Source organism: Mycteria americana, chromosome 2 (assembly GCF_035582795.1).
Source record: "Mycteria americana isolate JAX WOST 10 ecotype Jacksonville Zoo and Gardens chromosome 2, USCA_MyAme_1.0, whole genome shotgun sequence".
Classification (NCBI taxonomy): domain Eukaryota; kingdom Metazoa; phylum Chordata; class Aves; order Ciconiiformes; family Ciconiidae; genus Mycteria; species Mycteria americana.
Genome location: NC_134366.1, coordinates 159532221 through 159556289, shown reverse-complemented (window position 1 = coordinate 159556289; position 24069 = coordinate 159532221). Strand labels below are relative to the sequence as shown.

Sequence of the window (24069 nt, the reverse complement as noted above, 5' to 3'; positions counted from 1 at the left end):
GTAGTAGTGATGTTCTTGAACACCTCTGTGTTGGAATTGGCATAGAAACAAGGCTTCACGTAATGAAGCATAACATACTTCCTCATTTGATTAGCTTCAAAATTCTTAACACATTGTTTTTCTTCTAACATTGGTGCTTAGCTGTATGGGATGAGATGTGTTGAAAATTTGGATGCCATCAGTTCTGGATGACAATTTTCTGGTCAGAATGTCATGTCTGTCATCACTGTAAACTCTTGCTGCCTGCTAGCATCCATGGCCGCTAAATAACTCTTTGCAACTCCAATACCCTGCTCATGCTATTGCCTGTCATGTTGACATTTACATAATATTATTTGGCTTCAGGAATTGAAGGAGGCTGGTTTTCACGTGCAGGAAGGGACTGCCTCCATCAGAATTTAATTTAACCTGCTGTTTCTTGGTGCAGCCAGCAGCTTCCAAAATGATTGTGCCATGGCCATTGGCAGGGAGGACTTAATAAAAAGGCATAGGTTTTCATGAGATGTGAAAATGTCTTGTCATCTAATTGCAGTAATTTAGGAGTCTTTCAGGCAAATCCTTTCACAGGGTTTGAACCACTGGTCCTACTCTTCCTCCAAAACTGAATATTTTTCTTCAAGATCCCTAGAAAATGTTAATTAGAATCTTCTACTCTTGAGCCCACCTACAATCAGTTTCCTTCATACTGTTTCACAAACTATCCTAAGAGAGAATTGGGAACAGCTCTTGGTAACCAACAGGCTACAATAAAATACTAGTGTAACATGTATCCCTTATGAATATTTTAATATATTAAAAAAAAAAAGACAGTTATTTCAGATACTCAGTTCTGGCTCTCATTAGGCATCAGCTAAGTACGGATCCACAGCCTCCACATGTGCAACACAAGCCTTTCACTTCATCTGTAGAAATGTTTAGGTGGAGGGGTTGTTTAGTTATCCTTTCAGAAACCTGGACATTAAGAATTTTTTGTGTTAGCACTAGGATAGTAAAAGATGATTTTTTTTTTTTCCCCTCTCTTTAAAGAGTTGCCCAGTGATAATAAATGATGTTGAATATGTCTGCCTCCTGTGTAGTGGTTGGATTGGTAGCTCGAGAACTAAACCAGCAGGGAACCTGTCACACTCAGGTCTTTCTGTCTGCAAGCTAAAGAAAGGTAAAGATTTTTTTTTTTGTGGCAGGGATTGCAAGCAAGAGGACTTGATTCGTTTCATCTGAAAGTCAACGCTTGGCAAAGCGAATGGCTGACCCCAGATGTTGTAGTGGAGAGATGTTTTCTCATCTATCTACTGGGTAGGACTTTGCCTGGATTCTGACTTACTTGTACCTTGTGTGAATTAAAGTTATGTTGCTCATGGCTTGAGGACTTGGCTGACAGCGATCAGGAGTGCACGTAGATGGTAGTACAGCAGAGATCTAAATGAAGCTACTCTTGGTTGGAGCTTTCATACAGTTTAATCATTGCTCTCTAAGCTAGTTGGATGGAATGTCTCAATCTTTCTTTATGTCATGGACAGGTAAATGGCTACCTGCTCAATGGGATGTGTTATGGAGAGGTGTCAGGTGGTGTTTTAAGTGTTGTAAGAGGTATACTGAAATGTCCTTATGACATAGTGTTCATTTAGGTATTATACAAAGCTCCTAGTTATTGCTTTAAATGAGGGGTGAGAGTTAAGTGCTGTTCTTACTGAGAAGAAAGAAGTTAATATGGCATTTTACTTCTGTTTGATCAGTGAGTAACAGCACCTGGGCTAGATAAAACTTGTAGACTTTGTAAAACTAACGTGAATTCTGGGGATTGTGTGGGGTCCTCCTTTCTTCCTTAAAGGAGCAGTAGATGTCAACTGCTTCAAGCCTTCCTGGCGCATGGGGAGATCTTGCTCTGCCCAAATAGGCCCCTGATGGAAGAAGCTGTAAGCCTGAGGCTGAAGACATGTTTGTCTTTTTTTTTTTTTTTTTTCCTCCAAGTCCACTTAACACATTTGAAAGGCAGATACTTGTGTAATTTTGATTCAAAAGACATGTGTTTATGGGGGTAGCTACCATGTTGTTCTTCTGCTTTGCCAAAAATTAGAACTTTTCCTGACTGATTCTCCCTGCCAAATGTTTAACAGCGTTATCCCTACATGATGGGCTGATGGGGGTCACAGAAAACAAATAGCTTGTGTAACTTTCAACTAAAGGAACAGTCTGTAGCTATGATTTTTCTTTTAATGAATCCTGATTTACTATAAAGACAATTCAGGAAAATTGTTGTATGAGGGCTGTGTCTGCTTCAGTGTTTGGACCACATTTTGTGAGCTTGAAACTTAAGAACAGCACGAGAGATTCGTCAAAACAGACGTGTGGATATTTAATACCAAGGCATCAGGAAACCACTTGCTTCATTGTATCTGGTAAGACAAGATGGGTAGTTTGGCTTTAAGTTAGCTTTTGAAGATGTCCCTCCTCTTCCCCCTGCCCTTTGAATTTTTGCAATGCAAACACTAAGAGTGGTACAAGATACCCAAACTTTGAAGCTTTACAAAAAAGAAAAATCTTCTGCTTTTCAAGGGGAAGTGGGTGATTTAAAAGCCTCCAAACCCCCTATGTGAAGTCATTATTGTTTTTCTTCACTTACTGAAAAGTTATTAACAAAATGAGACTGACTTTCTTGTGATGCGTGCTGTATGACATTACTGATTTTCAAAGTGCAGTGAATGCTAAGTTGTTTCCATTTCAGTGACTGTCCCCATTCTGCTTTCAAATTGTTGAGTATGAAAATCTGTGTTAAATTAAAAAAGTAAAAATGACCATGTAATTCATTAATCTTTAAACATTTCCAAATTTTTTCCAGATAATTTTATTACCTCTTTGAGCATTTATGTAATATAAAATTTCATAAAAATACATTAATCTGATTGACATTTATGTAGAAAAGGAATTAGATTTTCACCACACATTTTTGTGTTACTGTGTGCTTACGTGCTCTGTAACTTGTAGCACTAAGGTAGATACATTGATAATATTTTGTAAAGAAAGAGCTTTTAACTGTTAATGTAGCCTCACTAGAGTAAACAAGCAAAAATCAGTGGCCAGTGAAGAAACTTTAAGGAAATCTTACTAAACTTTTTAAAATTTATTGGTTTTTTTAATGGAGATGCTTAGTCAGATATGAGGTTACTCTAACCTACAGTTTGGTTTTGACCATGCTGATTCCTTTTCATGCCTTTAATCCTACTTTGCATTTTAGCGACTACAATGATAGTCATTGAACAAAAATTGTGTAAGTAAAGGCTTCAAGGTGCTGAAGGTCATGGGAATCCATTCCTAATAGGAAACATTTTTTCATGCTTTCATTAGGCATTTGATGTTTATTAGGAAATGAGATAGCATCTTCTTGCTATCTCACAAGGAAGAGCAAGAATTGTCTTACAAGGAAAGCAAGAATTACGTTGCCCAGATGGCATTTTTAGTAGTGTAATTTACTGCTGTCATTGCAATGTAGGCTGACTGAAACTTTCTTTTCTTGATAAAGATTTTAATCTTGTATCAAATCCATCTTCAGTCAACGTAAAAATAATAGTGTAGTGAGCCAAATAGATGCTTAGATATGGATAATGTTTACCTGCTGTATAGGAGGAGATTGAGGATTAAGTGTTGAGTGGTTATAAGATACTGTGAAGATGGAGCTTTCTATATAAATGCCAAGAAAACTACTCCAAATATGTGGCAGAAAACCTTCAAAATGTGTTGCATTTTCTTCTGGCAGTTGCTTCTTTAAAGGTCGTCGTCAACAAAATAGGGAAATTACATTGCTTGATTTCAACTTTAATTTCAAGATGCTAGTTTAAGATGGATTTCTGAATTAAAAAATGCTTTTAGAAGACTGAGGTGTTTTAATATTTCTGGAAGATAGTATTATAATGCTTTTATCCTTTGGAATAATGTTGCATACCTTTTAGAAGATAATGTTGCAAGTTATCTTGACAGTCCTGCCCATCTTCTTCAGATTATTCTTGAGGCTCGGGTGTGTGTGTTTAAAAACAGTGCAAGTTTCCATTATCTTGAGTTGTGTAGAGAATTGTGTGGTCAGTGAGATTTATTTAGTTTGTCCAAAGGCTTCTCTGACTGTTTGTTCATGTGTTAATAAAATGATATGATAGCTTGATTGGTTTGATTGCCTCCTAATTCAGTGGTTATGTGCTTAGATGAGAGCCCCAAGCTTGCTGTCAGAAAACACTGGGTGAGTGCCAGCACATGTGCAGGAAGTGGTGTGCTTCCATTTGCTGCTTTCCTGTTGTCCCGTCACACACATGCCCATGCTCCCTATTCCTTTGTTTTACTCCTTTTCTCTGAAAACTTGTCCTCATCCTCCTTTATTCCCACCAGTGACAGACCTACCCTTTCCTACCTTGCCCTGCTTTGGTAGGAGGTATGTCCTTGTGCTGGCCCGTGTCTTGGAAAGCCACCTCTGTAAAGCAACAAGGTAGCGATGGGCAGTTACTGCCTGCATTGCTGTGGTGTCCCATGCTCCAGGACAGTTGCCTCTGCCCGTACTGCCAAGCCTCAAGGCATCAACGCTGGTGGAGACTATGCATGGGCAACTGCTGTCTAAACTGGTAGTAAATAACAGTCTAGAGATACATGCTTACATCTTGGGTAAGCATCTCCAGACAGAAGCACTCCAAACATGTTGGTTTATTTTTATTATGTTCCTGTTTTACCATCTACCTGATTGTGATACCTCCTCTGGGTGTCCCATACTTTTTCTGTAGGGCACAATTAATATCACACAGTGCTGTAGTAAAACTAACATTGAATTGTGATCAAGGTTAAAAATGAATGAGTTCACTGAGCATAAACAATGAATAGTTACTTCAGAGTTTTCCCTCTTTTCCCCTTCTTTCTCATAAAATGAAGGACTTTTTGCTTTAGAAAGCATTAAGACACCAGCAAAGCCTCAGCTGCTGTAATGAGCATCTAATCACAGAAGATGGTTGGGCTTGCTCTTACTAGAGCAGTGGCATTGGTGGCATAGATGCAGATGATTGCTACAGATTTGCTTTCAATTTATCCCATAGTCTGTAAAGAAAATGCAGATTTGTAAACCGTGCTTTTCCGATGGTGTGCAGTTTTTCCACCACAGAACTTACTTATTAAAATATAACAATTCCATAAGAAAAATGTAATCCACTTTGGACAAATATGTTCTGCCCTTTTTTTCATCCTTGAATTTAGCAATTAAAAAGGAGTTGAATTAAGGCTTTTGACTCACTTTTGTTTTTGTGGTCTTATGATTGACTACGACTCTTGGACTTTTGCCTATTTTCAGGTGATTTTTTCCCATCCAGCTACTCGCAGGCCCTGGTCTGCTTAGCTTCCAAGTTTAGAGGAGATCAGGTGCTTTCAGCCCAGTATAGCAAAAGTGCATAAAATAGAGTACTGTTTTGTAACCCTGACTTGATATTTCAGAGGAGGAAATGAATATTATTGAGGAAGGCAATATTTACTTTTAATTTTTTTCTCCCTGAATAGGAGAATTGTTGAGTTACTGAGCTTGTGCATTTGTCTTGGGAGAAGTGTGTGGGGGTTGGATATAGATAAAAATCTGCAAATATGTGCATGCGTATGTGTTGCACACTTAAGCTTAAGAAATATATTTCAGCAGTATTTAAAGGCTTTTTCAGATAAAACATTGCCTTTGCTGGAATTAACTGTGAATTCTTGTTTCTCTTTGCCTGTCCTTTTTATTTGTACTTTTTAACCAGAATAAGTTGGTTGTGGTACTAATTATATTTGTATCTTCACAACTGGAATTGTTATCAATAGATGCAGTCATTGTGATTCATAGTTTTTTAGACAATTAATTGAGATTGTGTGTGTGGAGGGAAACGAATTAATCTGTTGTCTCCATAATTCTCTGTGCTTAATTAAATTAAATAAATCAGTTTTCCTTCTTTTCAAATGCATACGCCGATTCCTTGAACTAGCATCTGCTAACTTGTTTTAGTCATTGAAGATACTGTCTGAAGCATACATGTGGTTTGGCAAAGCTTAATATGTATAGAAAAAACAGAATTTTTTGTACTGCTAAAAAGTACCATGTAGTGTATAGCACTTGTTCAGTACGCATGCTACCACATGGTAGCACTTCAAAAGAGACAACTTATTGCCTTAAAAATACTATCCACATTAGTAGTGGTGCTATAAAAGGAATATTTTAGCTGTTTTTCAATATAGTTTGACCAGAATAACTGAAATTTGTCATGTTCACGTTGCCAGTTAAATTCAGAGAAGTTTTAGTGCAGAGGCTGGATGCTGTTTCTTCTGATGGACTTTTGTGTCCCTTGGAAAGTATGCCTAGTCTTGAGTAAATTTTAACTAGTGACAACCCTAAGTTTTAGTTCATCTGTCTTCTGGATGCCCAAAATTCTATGAGGAAACAATATTCATCCTCAGATACTCCAGAGTGTCTTTTTGAGGAGGCTGTTGTGGATGAGGGAGCAGTAAAGGTCTACCTTGTTCTTGAATCAGTGACCTCCCCTCATGAAGACGTGTAACTTCTGCTGTTTGAGTTCATAGTTTAAGGACAAATTTGTGAAACGTGAGTCAAGACAAACACTTAATTGTGAAATCCAGCCTGAAGGCTATGTAGATGTTAGTGGTTCGTAGCACACAGTTGGTTGTTACCTCCTTTGGTCATGCTGCCTGTGTCCAGTGTACGCTGCAGCGAGCTGGGTGAGCAGCAACGTAAAACCAGTCTGTGGCATGTGATACTGGATACGATGTTCTTCCACTTTGGTGGGGTTTGGCTTTTTAGGGGACGTGTTGATTGCTGCTCTTAAAACCAGATTTCTTAAGGTGTATCAACTGAAAGTATGTTTTGGAAATTAAGGCCTTGAGCATCTGAGGTGCCATCAAATGTATTGCCTCCAGGCCATCTTTGATCAGGGTTTCACATGTCATAATATTTACCAGCAGTCTGAATGTGGCCAGGCTGAAATGCATCTCGTCTGATGGTAATGATAACTATTTAAGGACTAAATTTCGGCAACACGTACATTGATATGTGACCTCCCGAGAGCTGGATTTTAATGAATTATTTATAAAGAAATAAAAATAGTATAGTTTTAGTGATAAATAAACTTGCATCATTTATCAGGTTGCTTCAAGGATACTTGTTTTGGAAGCATTTTAGAAATAAGCTGTTATTTCAAGAAGGATGTGAATTTGCCAGTTTGTAAACTCTGGTGTCTTAGATTTGTTTGCATTTTAAAATAATCACATGGACCTTTTTCCCTTTTTTTTAGTGCCTCAGTTGATTTGACCTATTCTTTAATTAGGTTTTCAAATAGTGAATTTATTCACCAAGGATATTTTAAGGTATTTAGAGAACGTGGCTGAGTTGTCCCAGTGTTGAATGGGTCATCACATTAGCGTTCAGTTCTTGGCCTTGTCTCTGATTTATTATATAATTTTGGGTATGTTATTTTCTTATTAGTAAGGTATATACCTCCTGTATGTTAAAGCCCAGATAAAGTTTCTAATGTTGCCAGTACTTCTTAGAAAAGGAAAAAGTGTTTACGTTATTTTAGTATTTTCTTTAATCTTTTACAACAAGTTTGTTAAAATGTAGTTGAATTCAGAGGAAAAAAATACCCACCAAACCACTGTAATAGGGTTTACTCTTTTTAGTCAAGGGATTTTGTTAGTACAAATTCACATAAGTCAGTCATATTCAAGCAAAACACCCATACTGTATAGTTTTGCACTTTTTCTGCTTTAGACAAATTATAGTAACACTTTCTAGCTGCATTAATCCCTCCCCACGTTTTTTTTGCAAACTAACAAAACCCCTGCCCTTTTAGAGGAAGGAGGGGGTTTTCAATAACAGCAAAACAGAGAATCTTCTGTTTAAAAAAAAAAATCCACCCCAGAGAGGTTCTCAGGAGATGCATGACGGTTCAGGAGGCGGAGGCTGTGCGTTCTCAATGGAAGAAGCACACTGAGAAGTGCAAGCATGACTGTTGGCTTTCCTCATCATAAGGACACTCCTGAACAAATAATTTGCTTAAAAATATAGGTACGCTGTTTAAATGTGGGGAAGAGGGGCGAAGCATCCTGCTCTGGCTGTTCCCCTGCCCTTTTCCTTGCTCACCTCAGTTCTGGGCACTCTCAGACTTAGTGGCACTTTTTAGTGGCAGCTTTGCGGTGTGGCTTGGGAAGGACTATGACTTGAAACAGTGAACTCCTTGTTGGAAGAAGTGCATGACTGTCCCAAGTCCTAGCACATTGAAGACTGGGTAGATTGAGAGAGCTCTTGCCTAGTCTGTGCTGAACGTCTAGGTAAAAAGATGATGTTCTGTAGATTGGGCAAAAGATGGAAAGAAACAGTGGTAACGATATCAGCAAAAGCAACTTGGCGGCTGTTATCCATTTGTGCAAGCTGGCAGCTTGTTGGAACTATCTAGCTACTAATACATGTTATAAAATATATATGTTTGGTTAAAAGAGTTTCCATTTCTCCCTGGTGGGGACTGCATCATGTTTTAATTTCTGCAGTTGTTTTCCCAAGGCAGAGATGTTAGCTATTGATGCTTTATTGGTTCTTTGAGATTTTTCCGCTATTGCCTTCATTATTATCTAACTGCTAACAGTCATGAGAGGAGGAATTGCTGACTTGAAATCTGGACGGTTTTCAGTGAGTCCTTTTTCTTCTAGATGATATCGCTTACACTTATGTTCAGTTACATATTTCTGGTTATACCATGTTTCAGAAAAGAAGTTGTCCTGGAACTAGGTTACCAGTTACCTCTCAGATGAACACTTTTAAGAGCATGATATGCCTTTATTCAAGTTTGTAAAAGATCTGGATGTTTTCTTAGGGTATCCCCTCTCTTTATCATTACACCTCTTAAGGGAGAAATTCTCTGAATGGATCAACCACATGATTTCCTAGGAATCTATATATAAGTATCTTTTACATTCTCAAAAAATGTTTTATCTCTTTCAGCTGCTTTTGAAAATCCCTTTCTAGTTTTTCCTTTTCATGACTTCATTTGGCTAGAAAGGATCTAACCATAACTTCATGTTTTAACATGTTGTAGTGCGTCATGTCAAAAGCAAGTCTTGCTTGCTTTCCACACAGATATATCTTTGAAAAGCTTCTTTTAACCAAAATAGTTTATTCTAGCTACATTTAATAAATGGATCGTATGCTTTTTCAATTCAAAACCATGGTCACAGCAGGAGTCTTTTAGTTTGTTCCGGGAGATGTCTGTGTTCTTTATGTTTTAATTGTAAAATTTAGAAACTTAACATCTTCCCCCCAAAAAACCTCAACAAAACCTTTAAGTTTAAGGACTGAGCTTCTTTGACAATCCAGATCTTAGCTTTGCTTTTGTGAGAAACGTTGAGATATGCTACCTGCTAAAGCATTGGGGCTGCTGTGTAAGGAGTATGCTTGAAACCAGCCACTGTTTCTGGAATTTGTGCAACGAAAGCGAGATTAAAATTTATTTTGATCTGGCAAGGGCGAAGGTTTTCATACTGACTTTAAAATAGCTGTTTGATCAGTTCTACTGAAGAGTGTAGTGGCATCTTTAGATTTGCTTTGGTTTAGAGACAGCCTAATGGTGCAGGCCTTTTCTTTGCTTGCAGTGTATTATGGGATTTCAGACTGTAGCCTGGATGGTTTTACCGTATTAGTTTTGGGGTGCTGTATTATCATGGTGTCCTGGATGAAACACAAGTTGCAAGTCATTTCTATTAAGATGTTATGAAATAGAATGCAAGCACCAGCATACACTGATGGAAAAAGTCTGCAAGGGTTTATATAAGTGTACGTAGATTACTTTAAAAATACAGTCAGTAAGATATGGCCATTTAATGAAAAGGGCCAGCAGACTGCAGAATGTAGTTTGTGCTGTAAGGGTGATAAGTTGGAAAAATATTTGTCCAATCTTGAAAAATGTCTCCTCGTATCTTTAAAGAATATGGCTGGATTTTTTTTTTTCTCTTGAAAGGATATGAAGTGGGGTCTGAAAGCGTAGCACATTCTGTCCTCTAATTAATTTATGTTGCTTTCTTTTATAATGAATGTCATACTTTCATCTGCGCAAGGAGAAGCCTTGAAAAAAATTAACAAAAATGAATGCATAGGAGGGGGTTGTTGTTTATCTTCATAAATTTTGCAGCTGCAGACAAAACGTAAGGATTGCGTAGTGTTGTTGCATTTGATTTCCTATCAGTTGGCTGTGAGTGTTGGTTCATCTGATAATCACACTGAAATCTGTTTCCTTAAATTTAACCAGCAGGCACAGTGTCTGTCTGTTTAAAAGGTCTGATAAGTGATAAGGTGTGTTGATCTGCTCGATAGGATTATGTTAAACATTCCTGAATAGGATTCTGTTCCATCAAAGCAATCTGTTTGAATGAAGCAGTTAGTAGAAACAGAATTCATGCATTGCTACAGTGAAACATTACAGCTGTTGGTGTAAAAAGCCTGACAAAAAATGTTCTCTACTGTCTGAGGTAACTGACTGTATATAAATATGTGTGTGTATTATGTATAATATATACATACATGCATACTTATGCATTTATATACATCTAAAAAGAAGAAACAGTGTTGAAAAATTGAACATAAATGCAATCAAAACTATCTGACAGCTATAGCTGGTCCCCCAAACCCTAATACTGAAAAAGTAGTTTTACACTGTGAAAAAGACATAAATAGTTTTTCTTCTATTTCACATACTCATTAAATAATTCTCCTTTTGAATTCCGAAACTTACCTAATTCCGGACAGTATTACAACTTAAATCACAATATTTCTTTGTTACTAAATGGTAAAATGTTACTGCCTAATGAAACCCAGTATCAGAATTTTTTTTTTATGAATGAGCAAGGTAATACACACTGTAAATGACGTGTAACAGTTTGTTGATCACTTTAGCAATTAACTGCAGCTGAAACAAGTCTGCTTACTCAGGCTAGTCTTACTCTCATTCTCTGAGGAACCTCTGGATTTTAATGAAGACAGTCCAGCAGTGAATAAACAAACTTCTACGCAGTTGCAAACGTGAAAATAAAATAAAATACAATATACTCTTTTAATATCAAGCTCTCTCTCAAAGTAGTACAGATTGTGTAAATTAACTGTTTAAACATACTTTTTACTTAATCTAGTTCAATACCAGATGGAAATGATGCGAAGCCTTCGCCACGTAAACATTGATCATCTTCACGTTGGCTGGTACCAGTCCACATACTATGGCTCTTTTGTCACTCGTGCCCTCCTGGACTCCCAGTTCAGTTACCAGCACGCAATTGAGGAGTCTGTAGTTCTCATTTACGGTTAGTATGAGGTTTCTTTTATTATTCTTTTCCCCTCTTAATATTATTACTACTATTTTTGTATTCTGTCTTTTGCCTGTAAGAGTAGCCTGGCAGGCCTTTTCGAGTAAATACCAACCCTGTGTCTACGGCAGCCTCAGCAGCAGCTAAGTCTAGACAGGGTTTCCTTCTTTCTGTTTATTTTTCTTGCTATCAGAGCCCTGATGTGTACGTTTTGGAATGCTGGAGTAGCTGCTTCATTTTTATTCCTTCATCTCCCCTCCCTCGTCGAAGGGGCTGGTGGAACCCGACCAGATGTCTAACAAACCCCGCTTGCTAGCGTGTCTGGCTCTGTACGTGACTGACCAATCATCGCACGAATTGCCAAGTTTTTTTTATACCTCTGACAGAAGCATACAAAACCTGGACTGTTTCTTAGCACAAAGATTTTTTTCTTTTCTGCCTATTTAATGGTGTTTCCTCAAGCTCTCCAGACCAGATGTTCTGTGCTGTATCAGAACCGTAGGCAATTTAACAGCTTTATAGCCTCCCCCTCCCCAAACACTCACAGTTTGCCATATCTGGCAGACTTGCATATAGTTTCCAGCTGAGAAGTAAATGTAACGTCCTGAGTATCTGTCAGAAAAAATACTAATGAATACGATCAATCTTATGAGCTGCCCCAAAATTGTTTCAGTATGTTAACAATTGGATTACAGTAAAGAACAAGTTGTTAAAGTATACTTATATTGGCTGGAAACATTGCATCATCAGACCTTGATGAATTTTCCACTTGTTTCAGTCTATTTTGGTTTTCATTTTATCACCGATTTCTAAAAGTTTTACTGTGTTAAGTTTCAGACAACATGAAGGTTAACACAGCTTTTATTCTCATGTTGGCATGCTTCAGCCGTTATCATGCTGCAAGTGTAAAGCTTCTTTGTCCTAGGAATGTAACAGTGTGTTTAGAAAATTTCCCCCTAAATTCAGTAGAGTATGTCAAGGCAAAACTAATCTTTTTATATACCGGTTACATTGTTATGCATGAAGCAGCAGGGCAACTTGATCTGAATTAGCTTATTGCTACTCTAAAATTACATTTTTTTTTTTGTATAAAGTGTAGTTTAATGAATATTTTAATTTACTGCATAATGACTGGAGGGAAAAATCTTTATTTAAATGAGGTAGCTCTTACATAAGTTCTGTGGATAGTTCATATGAAAGAAAAGAAAATGTGAATTAGACCTTTAATGGGGAAATAATGTTGTGAGTAGAATGGGTCTAGATTCCCCCCATGCTCTCCAAGTTAAGTTTATTAGCTTCACTGTATATAGTTGGATGTATTTTACATTTCAGTACAATAGGTTTACTTCTGCTATAGTGTCTTTTCTGTGTTGGTTGTCTTAATTCTTTTTATTAGGACTACTTAGTTATTTTCTTCCTGTTTATGTCATTCAGGTATTAAAAAAAAAAAAAGGCAATTTGCGGTTAGTAATACGCTTCCTCCATTTTTAATTATAGATCCCATTAAGACTGCCCAAGGGTCTTTGTCGCTAAAGGCGTATAGGCTGACTCCCAAACTGATGGAAGTTTGCAAAGAAAAAGACTTCTCTCCAGAAGCGTAAGTAACTTAAAAGAAGAAAACTTAAAAGTTTTCTTATAGGTTTTGCTGGATTATTTTGTGAGGCAGAAGGGTACACGGCATGATGAAATACTGTATTTTAAAATCTCATGTAATACTGTGTGCTGGGGAAACTGGATATATATGGGTAGTGATAGATGTGCACTGATACAGTGGGCTGAGAAGTCTGTCTTCGGGCATCTAAATAAGGGCTGAAGTGGTGGAACTTGAACTGATTTTGGAGCTGGTCAGCGGGCTGGCTGTAAGGTCCATGGTGAAGATAGCTGTATCTGGGAACAGAGTCAAAAATATAAAAAAAAAAAAAAAAAAAAAAAGGGAGAAGGGGAAATGGCTGGTCTGTCTTTAAGCTCTTTTTTCCAGAAGGAAAATTGAACAGGTATTCTGGAATAGCTGTTCTTCTGTATTTATTCCAAATTAATTCCCCCGCGTGGACACAATCTTCTGGAGTAAAGTAAGATAATTACTCTGCTTCAAAAGATTAGCCGCTTGTAATAGATGTAGGCCTTAGCTGTCATCTTTTTCCTCAAACAGCTTGGTGTTCAACGGCAAAAGCACAAGCACTTGTTAAACTTTCTTCATTGAGGAAAAACGGAATCATTTAATTGCTTGGTGTCTAAACATAACATTTCAGTGATGAACAAACAAATCTGTGCTTAGTAAAAAAAAAGGCGGGGGGGCAGTGGTGGTGGGAAGGCAAAAAGTTTTTATTCCAAAATCCAATATGCATACAAAGAAGTTAAGGATATATTTTCTTAGAAACTTATAGATCATGCCTTTATTTCTAGATTTTATGAAAGGTATTACTGTCTACTTTATAAAGCAGTAACAATAGTTTTTATATGTATGTTGTAAAAAAAATACTGGAAACTTGTATTTTAATATCCACCATTAAGTTTAATTATTCCAAAACACATGCTATTTTGTCAATCTAATTTTTGGTCAGTAAAAATTTTAATTATTCAGCTATTGGGGAAATTGTTTTTTGTTGTAGTAGTTATGATTTTAAAGGCATTTCAGTGTCATGTGGTAACTAACTGTTCAATTCTATTTAAGAAACCCTGATGGCAGGGAAATCAGTAAAGTATTTTGGAAGGGGCAGAGTTAATCCTGTCAGTACAGTCTTTTGCTGGAGGCTTTTTCATGTAAGTAATGTATTAGCAAGCAAAGCGGCTGCTTGACTTCTGAGTGTTTTTCCTAGAGCAGCTTTTCCTAGTCTTTGTAAACGTGAGGTTTTGCCATGCAAATTCTCTCTTACCAAAACTTGACTCTTGTTTGATTGTGGAACTATGAAAATCCAGAGTTTTTACAAAATTGCCAATTGTTGTTGGAGCAACAATTCAACAAAAAGAACAAGAGAGTTACTGGTTATATCAATAAATACTTTTTTTTAAACTTTTTTCACAGCTTGAAAAAAGCAAACATTGCTTATGAAAACATGTTTGAAGAAGTGCCTATTGTAATTAAGAATTCATACCTGATCAATGTGATGTTGTGGGAACTGGAAAAGAAATCCGCAGTAGCCGATAGACATGAATTGCTCAGTCTGGCTAGCAGGTAAGTACTTGTTACAATAATGGATGTATTTTTATTCGCTTTCCCAAACCACAGTTTAACACCTTGGGTGAAATCCCAGTCTCATTACAGTCCATGGAAGCTTTGCCTTGACTTTTAATGGGGTTAAGACTTTACTCTTCACGTTCTTTTGCAGAGGGAAAAACTGCATGGTAAAACGATAGCATTAGATTCAGGGACTAAATTCAGTCTGTAATCCACATATACCTGTACTGCTTGAAATGTATAATCTTTTCAGTAGTGTTTATTTCTTCAAGAAAATACTGGCATTCAGAAAATTCAGGCAAATAGATCTGGAAATAAAAATTGGTGTAGTTAAATATTCCTTAAGTAATTCTAAAATTATTTTAATAAAAAATAAATCACACTTGTTCTTCTTTGGTAGCAGGATGCATTTGAAAATGAAATAAAATAATAAAGCCCCTATCTGAGAAACTGGCAAAAATGCTCAGACTGATTGTCATGACAGCCAGCATTCATGGTGTCAGAAATTGTTTACGAGTTTCTAGAATGATCTCACAACTTTATCTAAGAATAACTTTTTGTTCTTTTAGCACTTTGCCCTGAAAATACATTTATGATAACAAAGTAGGCATGACCTCTAGCAGTATGATCAGAAATTTGGTGGTGCTTAAATCTTACACAACACAGTACAGTTAACTGGGTTATTATTGGGCTGACCAAATAACCAGATACCCAAAATGATGCAGTATCTTGTTGCATGTAGAAACTTGGATGTATTCGCTAATAGGTTTTTGGGGTGTAATACTTTCTTTTTACATCTAGGTATTGTCTGCCAAGGTTCTGATCCCCGCTGACTCTGACAACCAAGTTAGCTGAATATTAGTGGCCTCTTTTCTTTTTCCTTTTTTCCACTGCCTGCCCTTCCCCCACCCCATCATGTAAGGCTGTTGTTAATGGATCCGTATTGCTAGTGGCCCATATGTTGCCTGAGTTAGTACAAATTTTCCACTCTATTTTCTTTACTTGAGCTTATGTGGACGTATTGAGGGATCTGATAGCTTTTAGAGAAATTGGTCAAGAGAGAACAGGTACAGGGTTGAACTCTGCCAGGGAATTTACAAATCTCACAAGACATATTTAGTCAATAATTTTGTCCAGTAAAGTTGTGTCTTTGCACCTTGGAATTAACTAAGTGAAGAATTTTTGCCGATATGTTCAGTCTGCTTGACTTCACAGGCTTTCTGTCAGGCTCTTTTCTTGGTCAAAGATCACTTTCCTTGGTCGAAGATCACAAAGCTTTTACCATCTGAGGAGAGGGTGGGCACTGAATGTAGGAGACGACAGTGATTCCTCAGGAGCTTTACCACATTACTGTGAAAAGGAGGACCATGCTGAGAATACAGCAGGTTTACAGGTGACCTGACAGCATTGCCCTTGATTGTTTCTATGTGTTCGCTCCTGTAAAAAGCATAGAGATTACCCAGCACCCTGGATCCTAGCACGGGCTGCTGCTAGTCACGTGATACAATTCTGGAAATGGAAATTAATTTGAACAGATCACAAACCACAGTTGAAGTTTTTCATCAGCTTTATATCTTATGTAGTAACTGTTCCATACCATTGCCCTGACTCGAGATAAAAGATAAGAACTGTACAAATTAATTTCCTTTCTGGAATGATGGTGTTAATAGCCTGGTGCAAGACAGGCTTTTGTGTTGGTCCTCACATCAGTAAATGAGATGAGAAGTGAAAAAGAAAAACATGAGCCCAGAAGAAAAAGGAAACTCCATCATTTGTGTTCAGGAATCCTTTCCAACAGGCAAAAAGGAGAACTTCTGTCTTAGTGAATCAAAGTTTCTTTTGAATGGGTGTTTTCTTGGAGCAGTGCAGCGCTGTTCTTGATGGTGACACAGGTGGAACTGGATTCTTGATAAACCTGGTTAAAAGTGCCTTTTCAATTAAGAGTGTTTCTTTGAACTTACACAGTTACTATCCTATATCCTGGCAGCAATTTCTTGAGCTTATTGAAGTCTAGAATTTCCCACTAATGGGGAATTAATTCAACAGATTCAACAGTTTGCAGAGGTATTTCTGAATTATGTCTCCTGAACTGACTTTCCTGGCAGCATTCTTCTGTCTCACCTGGTCTATTTGAGGAACTTAAGGTGCTTAGTTTTATTTGAAGCAGAGTAAAGCTTTTGGAATCCCCAATGGATTTATTTGCAGGTTTTTGTATGTGTCTTTTTTTTTTTTTTTAATATTTGATAGCTGCTTTTAGTTACGAGGCAGGTTACGTTCAGTGATATCTTACATTGGTATAACTCAGCTGGCAAAATAAAACATTTTAATGCTCATTTCTTCAAGGTAGGCTGACTTATACTGCCTGCTGAAATATTTAACTAGTTTTTACTTGAATTCAACAACTAAGATTTCTCTGTCAAAGAATATGTTGCCTGAAGTAAGGGAGTTCAAACCCCTACTATTCTGGAGTTTTATTTTCAATTTGCATTTCCTTATTTTTGTCTTTGAATAGTTGTGGCTAAAACATCTCAGGTATCAACTCTTAATTTTGGTGCATGTCCTCCTCACTTAACTTTGCTATTGTAGAATTAGTTGGCGGTAACTTTGTCTACTTTTTGGGGGGGTGGGAGCATCCCTGAACCTTTTTTAATCTTCTGAAGCAATGGTTTTGGCAATGAAATTATTTACCCATAGATCCTCTCCTTTGGAGAGTTTGTTTCATCAAGATTCTCACATGTTCAGCCACCCACCTTGTCTGAGTTTGAAGCTGTACGTATTTGAGGTACTTTGTCTGCACCTTAATATCTTTCTCCTTTTGAAGTACATTTGTGATAATTGTATAGAGTAGTTTACTTTTTTGGGCATAAATTTGTGTTTCTCTTGTGAAATCTGAATTGACTGGAATATTCTAGGGAAAGACGTTGAAGGCAGAATAGCACAAGGCTAGCAAGTAATAGCAAGTAAAGGCCTTTTGCTCAAACTGTTATCCTCCTGCTGCCCTTAAGGACCAGAATGTCTTGAAGACCTTGGAGTACTGCCAGTCTTTTGATAGAGACTCAAGAATTAAAATGCTGTCAGATAATGTTCCAGATCTTCAGAGAAATAATTACAACCAACTTTCCCATTCTCATCCATCTCTTCCCTATTCTATTGATGATCTAGTTTAAATTAAAAAAAGCTTTTTTGTGGTCTAGCTTCATAATAGGGTTGTTCTATAATATCTCAATTTGTCTCAAGCAATTTTTCTAATAGTGTGCGTCAGTAGAAGCAAACATGTGCTGAACATTTACTGCAGTAACATCTACTTGGCAGATACATTTTTCAAACATCAGATGCAGTATTTTTGCGAAAGTGACATAAGGAGGGTTACTTTGGCTTTTGAAAACAATATTAACCTTTATACATTGTACTGCTTATTCAGAAATCTCAATGTGCTTAACGGATTATTAAGATAATTATGAAAATCTCTAATTTGCAGATGGGGGAAGCTGACACAGAGAGGGTAAATGTGTTGCCCAAAGGCACACATCAAAGTCGGAGTAGAAAAGGGAATGGAGCTCAAGACTCCTTACATATCTCATTCAAACAAAATCCTCTTAAAAAGAGCACAGGTTGAACTCGGGCTGAAATGCTGAGATGTAAACAAGTTCTGCTCAGCGGTGGTAACGTTCCTTAGAAATATTTAATCAAAAAGATGTGCTTTGCCCAGCAGTACCTCTGTAATCCACCCAAAGCTGTTCCCACCAGGAGGAGAAATGCTGCACAGGGTGGCACCTTTCCCAAAAAACAGTGACTCTGAGAGGGGCCTCAGTAGAGCTGATGGCAAGTGGAAAAACAGGGCAGCAGATCCAGCATTTTCTTACACTTGCTTTTGCTGCTCCCTTTTCTCTTCTTCCCTAGCCAGGGTGCAGGCAAAATGAAATTAAGTAAGTGGGGGGATCCATTTATGGTGATGGTAGGTGAGTTTAGGGGACCATTTTTTTTTTTTTTGGACACCTCCAGCTTCAGGATTGTTATACCCAAAAATCAGGTGCCTGGGTACAGCACAGTGATTCACATCTCGGAGGCTGGGAACCTCTGCTCCCTCCTGGGCCAGCGCAGGTAGGTGGGCTTCTCCAAAAGTGCAAGCTGAGGCCCATGAGCTGTATGTAGAGATAGTTAAAACTAATGAGCAGGACACAGGAAGCTGAGAACAATGTGAATTGCTGTCTCTCTTTGAAGCTTCGGTGTCTGACTTGAGGCTGCATTTTGGGTGTTTCAGACCTTTAGTGAGTGTGTGTCTGGAGTCCTGTCCTGATTAAAGATGCTGAAGTAAATGTGGGCTTCATGTGTAGTTCTCCATTATGAATCCTACAGAAGTGGAGCCAGTTTGAGGTTCCAGCCCCAGCTGCTTGCATCATTCCTCCCCACTACCCCCATTTCATCTCTACACCCCTCCCACCCTCAAAGATTTTTATTCCCTCATCTGTTTCAGAATATGGCTGTACAAATAGCTTTGTGGAATAGTCTGATGGAAAAAGTCAGGCTGCCACTCTTCCCTTCCAGCCTTTCCCTCCGCTTCCCTTAAAAAAAAAAAAAAAAAAAAAAACCCCAACAGAGGGTGTTTTTGCATTTACAGTAGACTATTTCACTGAAAGAGTTTGAAGTGTGCCCACGCAAACAGCTGAATCCATACAGCTGAGAGTGCTGTAATCCTTGGGCAAAGGAGGAGGGAGAGGCAGGAAGATGCTGATGCTGGAACCTCTTAAACTGGCTTTGCTGGCAACAGCAAACTGCACCTTTGCTCTCCTTTAAAATATATCCGCAAAGGGAGGCTCTGGTGGTACGAGCATTCCCTCAGGAAGAGGGAAGCTTGCATTTGGGTCTCTTAGCCAGATCTGTATCCTAACAGGATGCCCTCGTGTAGTGAGTGATCCATGAGTTTAGTTAACGTATAGTTGTTGCTTTCTCCTTCTGTGGATGCTAGACCATAACACCACCAAATGCAAGGCTCACCAGCGGGAAGAACAAGACAGAAAGGACCATGACTGTTATCTGCAGATTAGGCTACTCTGTTCACAGGTTTCTGCTTTCACCCTCAGAATTATTTGACCTTTGTATTTGATAATTGTTAAACAAGGAATCAGAAGTAATCCATGTGTCAAGGACTTGATTTCATATCTGCCCTTCTGGGTGAAGGATTATACCCCATCAAGTATAAGGCTGTTACAGCAAAAACGCACAGCGTGAGAATTTGCTTTGCAGGCCATACTTTCTAGTCTGTTTTTTTTTTCTAAACAGACCTTGATAGTTTGTATGTATTTGTCCTTTTTTGGCATTTTTGATTATGTCATCCAAGCTACATAGATAAGTCTTAAATGATAAATTTCTGGAAGTTTTACAGGTCACTCACTACAGGTGAGTGATCCTAATAACAATTCTGATGGAGTGCTCTCACATGAGGTTATTTCTTCATTAGATGTGTAAGAATCCACGGCAGATATTTTTTGACTGTCCTAACTGTAGGAGAAGCTCCATTCTGGTTTTTTCCCTTTTATTATCTATATTTCTCCCCAAAAAAGAACACGGTCCCCATGTGTGGAGTTTTTGATGCTTAGTATGATAGCAATTCTGAAGCTGATATTTTTCTCCCACAAAACTAAAAGCTATGTCTTTTAGTTTAATTCAAGAGTGTGCTCAGATCATCACCACTGAGTGATCTTAGACTCGACTTGTTTCAGATGAAACTAAACTGAAAATAGGCTTTAGGAGGATACCTACTGTGCTTCAGCCACGAATGGGCTTTCAGATCACTGGACCACGTCAGAACTAGTGATAAGAAACCCCCCCTGAAACACATGTAGCGTGGACATTGGTTTCTCAGCACCAGCTGTTTTGCTTTATAGATCTGTTCCTGTTGGTCTACACTACTTGCTACTCTAAATGTAAACTCAATTTAATTGACTCTTTCGCTGCATCAGCTGACTAAAATGCATCCATTGAAAATGCAGTTTCTTTATTACCGATGCCCTCAGAACAACAACAAATGCAAGTGCTGAGCTCCACATTGTCTACATTTGCCTATCATAGAGCCTTGTAGGAAAGTGAGTCTTTTCAAAATATTTTTATTTTTATTTTTAATTTTTTTTTTGTTGTGTTGATGCATAGGGGGCATTTAGGTACCTAGCAGTGTGACCTTTGAGATCTGCTGTAGGGGAGTGCACATGGTAAGAAGGTGCCTAAAAGAACCTTTGGGCTAAGTAAGTGTATGATGAGTCTTATGGACTGGAGCAATGCGATTTAACTTCCTAAATCTCACCAGAATAAACTTCAGCTGAATAAAACTTGCTTAAACTTTATAGATATACATTTTTACAGATTACTTCCTATTGGTCTTTCTATTTTTCTAAGAGATGGGGCAAAAAAGGGTATCAGCTACATGAGAACTGAGAAAAAGCTGGTTCTGTATTTGCAGCATACTTATCACTTCATGTCTCAGTTCACATCTGTTTAAGTTATCTGTTTTTAGCTTTTTGTTTCCCTGGCAATGAGAGCAAACACTATATTACTGCAACTTCTAACAATAACTCTCTGTTTCTGTATTCTGCTGTACTAAGCTGGTCCCAAAGAGATTCACATAAAATCATTCTTTGTAACCAGCTATATTTCATATGGACACTATCTGTAAAACAATTATGTATTCCTGATGTCCACATACCCTACAAGGCTATTAGTGTGTACCTACATAGGCACTTCTGATAATAACCAGTTCTTACACTAACTCTGTATAATATAAACTCTATAAAAAAATGAAAATATGCACACCCCTTGCTATGGCAATATTCCACAGTTCTAAATATCATGTGCTTGAAATGTTCAACCAAAAAAACCCCAAGAAGTTTAAAAATAATTATTATAGTGGCGCCTTTCTTGCTGCTGTGCAACTGAGATTTAAAACTCTGGCTTGTAAATAAATTGTGGTCTGAAGTTACTGATACAGCCTTTTGTTCAGTGAGACCACTTAGGCAGCTCAGCTAGTGAAATAGCTGTCCTAGTACTCAGAGGTAAGGGTGTCTTTAGCTACATTCTCAGCAGATATTTTCTAGTGCCTCAGTACATTACCAGCTTCTCTCTCCAGCTATGAGTTCTATGGATTTGGGGAATAATTTACACTTAAAAAGGGATGTGCATAGTATTACATATGTGGTTCCCTTTTCACTTTATGCCTGTCTTTTCCAGTTAGAGTTTCCCCAGTCCATAGGTTGTAGGATGGTGGGAATGCATTGTAAAAGGCAGAAAGAATCTCAGATAACATGGAGAAGCAGTGACTGAAGGATATGATTCTGACATAGAAGTGCACCAAACTTTTTATTGGAGAGAAACTCTTGTGAACAGTAGTGGATTTCAGTTGAGGAGGAGAAAGGGATGGAGTTTAGCTTTTTAAGTCATTGGTCTTCAGCCAAGTAGGACTGGGTAAGGCTTAGATCAGAGCCAACAAACTAGCTTCTGATCAAAGGGATCAATAGAGAGCAGTAAATATCCTTCTTTTACTGCACTACCCTGTAAACAATTTAATATGGATTAATATGGTCTCCATGGGCACCAACCTAAAAACTTCCAAAACTTTAACTTGGAAGCTATACCTTAAGTTGAACATTCCTGCAAAATACTGAATCCATTGCTAAAAACGGTTACAATAAAAGTTGTTTAACAGACTGCATTTGTCTGGCCAAGGCAGTAGATCGCATAACTGGAACTGGACGCGCCCAGCCTAGCTGCTTCCATGTTGCCTATGGTATGGAATGTGGAGCTGGCTGGACTGGACGCAACACTCCCTCTCGACAGCTAAGATCAAGCGATGTCTGCTGAACTTCCAGGTGTGGTTTTGATAGACTAGTTAATAAGATGGAGTTCTGAAGAATATTTAACTATCCCTACAGAGGGATAGTTAAATATTTGTGAAAAAGCTAGCAGTAACTTGAAACCAAACTCTTTGAACACATCTCCTGGAACATTGTTCAGGGTTGCACGTCACAAAAGCATCAGACTTTTTCTTTTAAACATTTGAACTGCATCTGTAATATCAGTAAATTCATGCAAGGCATTGTTTTTTCATAACGATGAGGTTTCCTGCAAAGACCAAAACACTTAAATATGGTATTTGCAATGTGGCAAAGATGCTAGAGGAGGACATGCCATGTAAAGTATCGTCAAATAAATATATGAACAAAGATAACCAGGAACTTAAAAATTTGGAAACTGTGCCATTACTGCAGAAATGCTGGTCAAGTGATGTGAAATTAATTTTAAATTTAAATTTTTTTTTTTTTTTAAGAAATGCAATCTTTCATGAATGTTTCTTGTATTTCAGTAATCACCTAGGGAAGAGTCTGCAGCTCCTGATGGACAGAGTGGATGAGATGAGCCAAGACATTGTTAAATACAATACCTACCTGAGGAATGTAAGCAAGCAGCAGCAGCAGAAACACCAGGTTGGTAACACGGAGAACCTGAATGAGGGGATTTTTTCCCACAAAATATGGTTTGGGTGGTGTTATCTAAGACAGATGAATTTGGATCTAAGCAAGATAAAATTCTTACAGAAACATATCCATTAAATAGATTTATAAAATGTGCTAGTCTGTGGGGAATTACCAAATGGATTCGCTTCTGCTGACATGTAGTGTGGATTGGTCTTTCTTTTCTATTTTACATGTTTGTTAGTGATTTATGATAAACCAAAATCATTGATAAATATGCTGTGGACACAGGGATTAGAGGTTTAGTAAATGAAATGAAAGAGCTGGAACTACAAGTGAATTGTTCCAAAACAAACCGTGTTTTAATACCATCGCATGTAGTCATGCATCTAGAAAGAAAGAAACATAGTCCATATTTAAAAGACAGCGGCAGACTGTTCTCTGATAGGAAATGATATTTTAGTCTTGTTTTGTACCAGTAGATAGTGATACTGATCAGGTGGTGCTGACTTTTAATTCCTGATGCCAAAGGGACTCTTTAAAATCCAAAATAGTCTGATTAGAGAATAGTGAGTATGGAGACCAGCTCTAGGTGTCCCTGCTTCAGCAGAGGGGTTGGACAAGGTGACCTCCAGAGGTCCCTTCCAACCTCAACCGTTCTGTGATTTGGAGATGGTATTACTTTATTTGCTGTTGCTGCATTTGATAAAGCAATACTGTGTCTAATTATAGGAGAATGCTGGTAAATTGGAAAAAAGCATTATGAGAATGATTTAAAAGCCTGGAAAGCAGATCTTGGTGAACGCAATTCACTTCACGTGATAAATTAAGTTAACGAGTGACTTGCTTACTCAAGAAGTACCTGCATGAAAAATAAATTTGAACTCTTTAATCTAGCAGACAGATATATGACAAGATTCAATATTGGCCAACTGAAAATGGGCCAGGCCACTTTAAAGATAAAATATTGTAGGTATTGCTACACAAAGTAGCTAATTATTAAAAAGAGCACCTGTGGTTTATGTGAAATGCTTCATCACTGACTATTTTAAAATCAGAATTGGCTCTTTTCACTTAAGTGAAGTGTAGCTT

General features: G+C 37.7%; 1 protein-coding gene across 1 annotated transcript in view; it reads left to right on the top strand.

Moving 5' to 3' along the window:
• EIF3H (eukaryotic translation initiation factor 3 subunit H) overlaps positions 1 to 24069 on the top strand; it is an 89612-nt gene that overhangs the window by 61120 nt on the left and 4423 nt on the right. Inside the window, exons 3-6 of the mRNA XM_075495166.1 lie at positions 11173 to 11340; positions 12841 to 12940; positions 14366 to 14515; positions 22869 to 22989. Of these exons, the coding sequence (XP_075351281.1) occupies positions 11173 to 11340; positions 12841 to 12940; positions 14366 to 14515; positions 22869 to 22989 (539 nt within the window). The remainder of the gene's footprint in view (positions 1 to 11172; positions 11341 to 12840; positions 12941 to 14365; positions 14516 to 22868; positions 22990 to 24069) is intronic.